Here is an 8549-nt window from a genome sequence, read left to right as displayed (position 1 = left end):
GAAAGAAAGTTGTATATATAACATAAAGCTAAGTACAACAGAAATAATTTCCTCTGTCAATTTTCCTAGCCCAAGTCCCAAAAGTGGTGTGTGTATATAACATAATAATGAGATATTTCTGGTGAAGGCTACCGACGGCAAAAATGCATGAAAAGAGAGTTTTATAAGACAAAGTAAAAGCTGAAATTTTAACCTTTCATCACTTGAGTTGCCTGAGGTGGAAAGCCATTCAAGATCCAAAAAGTTTGAATCACCAGAGGCAATATTCAACTTCAGCTCTTGGGACACGAAGCACGTCAGAGGCTGTGGGAGTATACCTAAAACGAATTTTGGAGGAAAATATGGGGGAAGTTCTCACCTGATAGTTAGGCATGGCAGGTGTCAGGACATGCAAAGATGCTGCAAATTGCACCAACCACACTTTACCTTTCCATCAGCAGCTAGTTCATCTCTGATGAAACTTGGGGTCATGCTTGGAATCCCCAGCCTGCAATAAGATTGGGACGCGCTTATAGTGGATAACTTATTCTTGATTATTCCACAAATATTTCTAAAAGATGCTTAAGCACTAATGTATGTATAATCACAATATAAGTATCCATATAAGTAGTTTAAATGAGATACTCTTTTCGGGCTTGAGCCTTGCTGTTGCTGGGCCAAGCAACCTTAAGTACAACTATACATATAGATTATAGGGCACACCTGAATCAAGAAAGTCATCTTCAAGGTATACTACATGAGCAAACCTTGTACCACCACATTTTAAGCACCGCAAGAAAATATTGCCAAAATAAGCACCAAAAAACTTGTTTAAACTACAAGATCCCCCCTCCCTCCCAAAAAAAACACAAGAAATTTTTATAGCGAAAAAACAAAAAAAGGTCTTGAATGTTAAGAGCAATCAATATGACCTATCCTTTAGAATGCCAGGTCTCAACAGTGTACCACCACATTTTTGTAAATGTGAGATTTTCTCAATAAAACAGGTGGAAGAATACGGGGATTTACTTATTGAAGAAGAATAAGGGAGTTATTTAAGGTCTCCTAATGTATTTTAAAGGTTATAGAGTATCAGTAATTGAGTGGCAGTATGAATAATACCTCACTTGTTTTTTCGATGATTTGCTACTTTCTTTCTGCCTTTTGTCCTTCACTAACTTTCAAAATAAAATGAGAGGCATATATCTCTGTCAGGTCATAGGTAGACAACAAAGTTCCAGTACATGGCAATGAGTTCAATGGATACCTTTGGCCCCCTTTCAATAAGAGCTCCTCTTAGGATAACCCCCGGTTGATGGATGAAAACAAAAGCATGCTGATACGCACTGTGGATCCAGACTATACAATTCTCTGGCACAATTTCCAAGGATTTGAATGTGTTGTTGTTTTGATCTGCTTATAGATTTGGACAATTTGCAGTTCACCAAATAAGCCTTATAGATACCCTTGAGGCAAGTATCAAGGCAATTTGAACCTACTTGAATGCACAAGTCTCGAAGAAACATAAAAGAAACAAGAGGCATTGCACCTCGTCCTCTAGCCCAGGTATGGAGCAGAGCCTACAATTGAAGCATGCAAACAGAAGTAAATAACAAACTTGGTAGATAGATAGTAGAGCAATAGTGAAAATAATGCAAAGCCAAGGTAAAGTAGAAATTGTAACCTACACATCTTAACATACTTCCTCAGGAGCGATGGGAAAGCTGCCAGAAAAACAGCTGATGCTCTGACACGGTGTACAATAAATGCTATCATTTGCTCATCAGTCAGCTCTGTTATCATATGAAGCGCATTGGCAAGATAGATCCTCATAAGAGAGAAGAAGAATCAAGGTCAAGAAACATACTTCAAGCTCTCCTTGCGGGGCGATAGCACAAGCTCTCTAATGGACAACCAGCTCAGAGGATATACAACCTAGCTAGCGAAGACCTTGCGATGGTGGTCTTTTTGTTCACCTGAACAATGGAGAGGTGCTTTCCAACAACCGTCATGGTGGTGCAGCGTGTAGCTCATGTCGCCCATAAGACAAAATAGAAAATTTCCCATACTAAAATGAATTTCAGTAGATCTCCCAACATTTGAATCATTGACAGTTTACGGTAAAATTGATAAAGAAGGTCGACCTTGGGGCAGTAAACAGGATGGTGAGGAGGCAGATCAGTGGTTTCTATAGAAAGCACTAGGATCATGCTAAGCGATTCTACTTCATATTATTAGAACAATAAATAGATGCTAATGAACCCTACCTCCAGAGTGGCAATCGATCTCCATCTGCTTACACATTTCCACAAGCACAGAGTGCAAGCTCTGTCGGAATTCGGATCCGCCCCAAACTTATTCTCCGGAAACACATGACAAAAAAATACAGAGCTCGCTAAAACACATCCAAAAACTAACATAATGCACTGCAGTTATTAACCCCAACAAAATCTGAAACTGCATTCAAACTCAAATTGTCTACAACCTGAAACATACACATATAGTGTTTACATACAGTGTTGGCCGAGTTCACAGACAAAATACCGATAGAAACAAATTCACAGTTCAGCTAGGCATGTCACATGTATCTGGAATGTGGGAGATGTCGCAACACACAAAAATTGGTAACCCAGTTGTCTCACCTTGTATCCACCAGACGACCAACGATTCCTCCCAGTGGTGGCTGCGCCTGCGGAACCAACCTCTGCTATATATGAAGAAGCAGATGTTTTTTATTCCCGAGAGACAGGAGGATGGCTAGCACCACAAAAACCAGAGTCAGAGGATGGACAGAACCAGAAATAAACGCCAATAAAATCGGAGAATGAAAAACTTAATTACGTTGTTTTCTTTAAAGCATATCAACTTCTTTTCCCCCCTTATAATCATTGACATACATAGCGCTCAAATCACTATGATGCAGTCATGCTGCTTTTTAAATAGAATGAAAATGAACTAAAGTCATGTTTGGATACATGGGGCTAACAATTAGCCCATGTTTTTTAAATACCAATTTGAAAGACTAAACATGGGCTAATACTAAGCTATTAGAGCTAATGATTGTTAATCGGTGGTTATAGTACATTAGTCTTTATTAGCCCATAATTAGCCCATGTTTAATCTATTTTTGCAAAATGGTTCAATTTTTAGCTGTGATCCAAACAGGTCCTAATTGTTCTCCACTTCTTGCAGCTACCAGCTAACATGTTTTGCATAAGGTTAGCTGTCGCATAGGCATTAACCAAACAGGCTCTTGACAGTGACCGAGAGCTACAAAATGGGTACCCACTTGCATCCTGACCAATTAGATATAGATGTGTACAGTACTTAAGTGCATGTGCATTCCTGTAAACCAAAACTTAATCGTTATCAAGGTCCTCAGAGAAGTGTGCAGTGCATAGGCTTGCTGCCTTGTTAAATAGGAGTTGGAGCAGCTATTGTTCTTCTGATGGTGCAGTGACGGGGTTGGGCAGATAAGAGTAAAGATTGGGTTGCCAACTTGCGAGCCTCTCTCTCACTGACCTGACCAGATAACTTTCAGCGGCACATCCCAAACATGCTGCTAAAAAAATCTCCTAGAAATGGGATTATACTCATGCTAGCCACAGCAACATACTAACAGTTTCGAACCCGTTTTGGTCGAGATCAACACAACTTACTGATTCGACAATTTTACTATATATATCAGACTGGGGTTGTGTCTGAGTACATTAAACAGTTCGACGTGCTATTACACCAACTAATGGCTCATGAGCATCAATTGACATCTACCATGGTAACAGCTCGGTTCATTGATGGTTTAAAAGATGAACTGAAAATAGCAGTGATCATGCAGCGACTGTCTGACCTAGATACAACTTGTTCACTTGCATTATTACAAGAAGATATGATGAATAGCTTTGCTAGATTTATTTGTATAATTTATTGCAGGTAAATACTCTCTTCTTCCTTTATGGTAAGTGCCCATGCGTTGCAACGGGAATATATAATACCATGATAACTTATATACAAAATGTGCTTTATATTGTTATAAGAAAATGATCTCATATTTATTGAAGTCATCCACATTATTTGAAACTTATTTATGTCTTAGTTTTGGTACAAGAAAATGATCTCATATGGGATCATGTAAGTTTAAGTAGTAGCTGCTGACCTGAACTTGCATTTGGAGGGACTTTAGATACTCAATTGTCTCGTCTAGTATAGATGCTTTGTCAGTCTGAAAACAATTGGAGCTAATAAAGTAAGACAAAAGAGCGACAGAAAACAAAATAAACATACTAACAATGATCAATGGCACCTGAATTTCAGTATTCAAGGATCAAGGGACTTGTACCTGACAAGAAAATATGCATAACATGTATTAGTATACCTTGTTGCAGTGTGGGATCAGCTCTTGCAACGCACGCATCTTTTCTTTGATCCGGTCCCTTCTTCTCTACATCAGCAGCAGCTAATAACGCTGTAAGAACAATTTATCAAGTAGTTGCCTACCTTTCTGAAAATAGGCTTTGCATTGCTAGCACAATTTGATTCTGATCTCACCCTCTCTGAGAGATTATGGACTTCAGCTGCACGAGTCCGACGTTTCGGCCCATGCCGCTGCCAGGGTTTGGTCTCCTCAATTGCCTCCTCACACTCGGCATCCCGCAATTTCCTCATCAATTTTATTCCACTCAAACATCTCTATTTCGACTCTATTTTCTAGCAGTTCGTTCAGGATACAGGTTATACAAAAACAAAAGTAAACACCTCACTTCGACTATCTGACTCGTCTCTACACATTCCCTTCCTCTTGTGGCCATGGACGCTGTCACTGGGCAGCCCGGATCCCCCATAGTTGCTTCCGGACCCACCGGATGACGATGTGCCGTCATGCGCGCCGGCATCGCTCGGCACCTCCGACTGCAATGCCGCGTCCTTCCCCCTGATCCCCGTCGGCGTCCTGGGCACCTGGTTGCTGCCGCAGAAGGTCGAGCAGATGTCGCCGGCCCAGCTAGACTCGACGCCGCTGCTCCCAACGGGTGGCGGCGGCGACGAAGGATGCGAGGTAGGGCCCGGGAACGTGCCCTCGTGTTGTGGGGCGGCATCGGCGATCGTGTTGTACCAGAGCTGCGTGTACAGGTCCTTCTCCAGCGGGTCGTCGAGGGTGTTCAGGAACCACGCGGCGGTCTCCTCGGCAGTGAGGCCGCTGGTGCCCGGGCGGTCGCGGTCAGAGGGCGGCGCCGGCCTGTGGTGCGCCTGGGGCTGCGCTACGACGCTCCCATTGTGCCACAATAGCTCCACGAGGTCGTCGTCTAGGCTACGGTGCGGGCGCCATTGGAGGGAGCACGCGCAATCAACCAATGGACATGAAAGGAGACTTCTTTTGTGGGTGGGGGTGAATGGCGAAACAGAATCCTTACACGATGGGCTTCTTCTGACTCTCTGCTGCGAACCTCGTATTGCCGTCCATCTCGTCAGGATTCCTATGACCCGGTGGAGAACGTCTCCTCTCCTGCAGAAGGAAGCCCCGTGGCAAGAACAGCCGGCGTTAGCGAACTAACCAGAAGAAGAAACTTCTCCATCGAAGCTGCGGACCTGTTCCTCTTCTCTAATAATCGATAGATACGGTGCTCTCGCCGAACCAATGAACCGAATGAATAGGCGGCGCTGCAGCGGCCGGGGGCTGGGCATGCAAATCCCAAGCATGTGGCGGCAGGACACGGGCGCGCGTTCACCGGGCGCAGGCGAGCGCGGAGGTGAGGGAGCGGAAGGCGACCTCCTCATAGGGGAGGACGAGGGCGCCGCCGGCGCCCGTGAACCCGAACTCCTCCTCGGCGCGCCGCAGCAGGGACCGGAACTCGGGGCGGTCCAGCAGCGCGATGTGCACCACGAACCGGCGCCACCACTCGCCCACGTACACCGCGAAGTGGCCGTGCGACACGTCGGACGGCAGCCGCATGGCCTCCTCCTCCTCCCCCTCCCCTACAACAGCACAGAGGAACACGAAATGGAATCGAATAGGGCAGCGCTGAGTAGGAAGGGAAGATCGGATCAGAACAAACTCAAGAATCGAATCAGCTAGGAGTTGTTGATCCAGTACCTTGTTCTTGAAGCTTGCTTGCTTTGGTTCGCTTCTCTTCTCTACTTATGTCTTCTGGATCTGGTGGAGCCATCTCGTCGGAGCCTCGATCTGCTGCCGCGACAAGAATCACTGAAGTCGGGAGATCGATGGACGCGGACTCAAACTTGGATGGCGGTCGGCAACCGCCAGAGGCATCGCCGTAGAGGGTGAGGATGGGTAGAGAGGCGGCTAGGTTTTTAGGATTTGGAGTTGGGGTGCGGGGTTAGTGATGCGGAGGGGCATCCTGTAACTCCCATAATTGTTGGTGGCGTGAAGCGCGGTGGGGTTTGTGGGCGGGCAGGCGGAGGCGTGCGGCCGCCGGAGCGGATCGAGGCAGGTCTGCGCGGTGCCGGAGTGATTAGGGTTTGGTGGGGGAGTTGGCTGACCGCCCAACGCGCACGGAGGACAGGAAAGGAGGCGACGCGGGCAGGTGAGGTGTGCGAGCAGGAGGGCAAAATAGGAAATGAAAAAAAGGCAGAACGCAAGGAGGTAGCCTATCCTTTACAGCCTTAATAGTAGTAAAGATATGCATCAAGTATTGTATGAATCTTAAAACGAAATTTAATTGAAGATAGAGGGAATGTATAGTAGCATCATTGCATAACCTATTTCAAGGATTTCAGTAACCATCTTTGTTGCACCCGCCCTAATTCCTAAAATGAGGAGGGGCCTAAGTGTCTTGCTTGTTACGAGGTTGGTGGATTAACACACGGGAGCACACAAGGGTTTAGAGTGGTTCGGGCCGCCGGGGCGTAACACCCTACTCCACTGTGTAATGTATTGTGAGTCTGAGTCTATATTCGATCTCCCTTGTAACGTCGCATGCCTCACCTTTTATAGCTGAAGGGGAGCATGCACAAAGGCACTGAGCCCTGACATGTGGGCCCAGGGACATAGAGTATATAACACTTGGGACTATAAATATTTGCTGTAGGGGCAATCCCCTTGTGTCCTGTCGTCCGAGATCTGTGTATCTTCGGCGTGCAGGGGAAGCTTCTTGTAGAAGGGATAACAGTTCGCTGCTTGGTACGGGCGCACTGTTCGCCAGCAGACCAGCAGGCGCGCCGCCTGTTGGATGACCTTGACACCACCTGCCAGCGAATGGGACGGGACGCATTAAATGCTAAGAGGGCACGTCGCCCGTCAGCATAGTGGCAGGCGGCGCGTCCTCTCCTCAATAAATGCAGGGGCTGCACGGCTTTACGTCAGGCTCGGCTCGATGGCTTATGTCATGGGCCACAAGCTGTGGGTCTCTGCCTGAGCGGGAAGTGAAGGGCAAGGCCTGGACACGTGTCAGCACCGGACCCTACTCACGCTAGGGTCCTCCTCGTTCTGGGACCTTGCTGAGGTTCGGCCCTTACTCGGAGGCTCCGGACTTATACGTATAGGGGTCCGGTGTCCTTCCGTGGAGATCCGGACCCCACGATACATACTGGGATGTGTTGTCTTTTCTTGCCACGTGGCGCCCTTTGGCCTGCCCATGCGGTGGGGTCAGGCGTCGTCCTCCGCGTGGCCTGGAGACATCGCATGGGTGCGGCGTCTTCATGCTGTAGAAGAGGGTACCCCTGATTTAGAGTACCGACAGTGTCCCCCGTGCCCGCCTCAGGAGGGGATACGATCCTGTTGGTGGGGCCAGAGTCTTATTGGCGGTTGGCATGCTGCTCCTGCGCGCCTGTTGATGCAGTGGCTGCCGACCCGCCTATGGTCACGCCGACGGGCATGCCCGTTTTTACGGTTGACCGGCCCGTGACTCTCGCACTTAGCGCGTACTGCTGGGCCATGCGCGGGGTGCCTCGAGTCACCGCACTGGTTCTAAAAACTTATCTTTCCAGTTTTCCGCGATGGCCCTAAGGAGTCATGGCATTGGCGCGAGTGGCGGTGCGACTTTTTCGCACCCAGTGACCGGCGCGCCAGTTGCATGACATGTGGGCCTGGGCCCCCATGTTGGACCGCCGGTTGCAACGAAGCTGAGGAGACGCATAACCGCGGGGCGGTTGTACGCTTCCCGCGTGGCGGTTTGGTTTTTCGACCACTGGTTTTGGCGAAGATGAGGGAGAGTTTAACCGCGGGTCGGTTGCGTGCTCCTTTGTGCAGCGGTTCACCTTCCTGACCACTAGTTGCCCCAAGAATGAAGGGGCGCATAACTGTGGGGCAGTTGCACGCTCCCTGCGCGGTGGTTCGCCTTCTTCGCGCTTCGCGTCAATCAGTCTGACACGTGGGGCCTGGCCCCCGTGTCATAGGGTAGGAACCTTGGAGTACGTCGGGGGAGATTTTGCCCGTGACGCTTCAGGGCGCAAGTGGGGAGATCTGCCTATAAAAAGGGATCGATCTCCCGAGCAGTAATCATGCTTTGCTCCTCTCGCCTTCATCGCGCCCCTCCGCCTTCCGAGCCTCCAGATGGGGTGCGCCGGTGTTTTCTGGAGAGGTCTGCGTCAGGGCCACCCCCTCCGGTGACCTCACCGCC

At 48.3% G+C, this 8549-nt stretch overlaps 2 protein-coding genes across 2 annotated transcripts; both read right to left on the bottom strand.

The window, feature by feature from the left end:
* Positions 1 to 296: 296 nt before the first annotated feature.
* LOC103636724 (transcription factor PHYTOCHROME INTERACTING FACTOR-LIKE 13) lies at positions 297 to 5434 on the bottom strand. Its single transcript, XM_020542530.1, has 8 exons — positions 5385 to 5434; positions 4730 to 5281; positions 4525 to 4636; positions 4352 to 4417; positions 4139 to 4198; positions 3998 to 4056; positions 427 to 487; positions 297 to 317 (listed from the first exon to the last, which is right to left on the bottom strand). Exons 1-8 carry the CDS (start codon positions 5432 to 5434, stop codon positions 297 to 299), a joined length of 981 nt encoding a protein of 326 aa, XP_020398119.1.
* Positions 5435 to 5695: 261 nt separating this feature from the next.
* Positions 5696 to 6137, bottom strand: LOC103636723 (auxin-induced protein 15A-like). The gene is made up of 2 exons (XM_008659063.2): positions 6065 to 6137; positions 5696 to 5946 (listed from the first exon to the last, which is right to left on the bottom strand). Exons 1-2 carry the CDS (start codon positions 6135 to 6137, stop codon positions 5696 to 5698), a joined length of 324 nt encoding a protein of 107 aa, XP_008657285.1.
* Between the last annotated feature and the right edge of the window lie 2412 nt (positions 6138 to 8549).

The sequence above is a fragment of the Zea mays genome, chromosome 8, assembly GCF_902167145.1.
Source record: "Zea mays cultivar B73 chromosome 8, Zm-B73-REFERENCE-NAM-5.0, whole genome shotgun sequence".
In the NCBI taxonomy this organism is placed as follows: Eukaryota; Viridiplantae; Streptophyta; class Magnoliopsida; order Poales; family Poaceae; genus Zea; species Zea mays.
This window is presented reverse-complemented; position numbering and strand designations above follow the sequence as displayed.

Bases quoted from the DNA above. Each gene is read 5' to 3' on its own strand.
- LOC103636724 (XM_020542530.1), bottom strand. From the start codon at position 5,434: ATGGACGGCAATACGAGGTTCGCAGCAGAGAGTCAGAAGAAGCCCATC. The intron at 4,418-4,524 runs GTGAGATCAGAA...CTGCTGATGTAG, and splicing joins TCCATAATCTCTCAGAGAGG to AGAAGAAGGGACCGGATCAA. The intron at 4,057-4,138 runs GTTCAGGTCAGC...GACATAAATAAG, and splicing joins TAAAGTCCCTCCAAATGCAA to TTTCAAATAATGTGGATGAC.
- LOC103636723 (XM_008659063.2), bottom strand. From the start codon at position 6,137: ATGGCTCCACCAGATCCAGAAGACATAAGTAGAGAAGAGAAGCGAACC. The intron at 5,947-6,064 runs GTACTGGATCAA...GTGCTGTTGTAG, and splicing joins AAGCAAGCTTCAAGAACAAG to GGGAGGGGGAGGAGGAGGAG.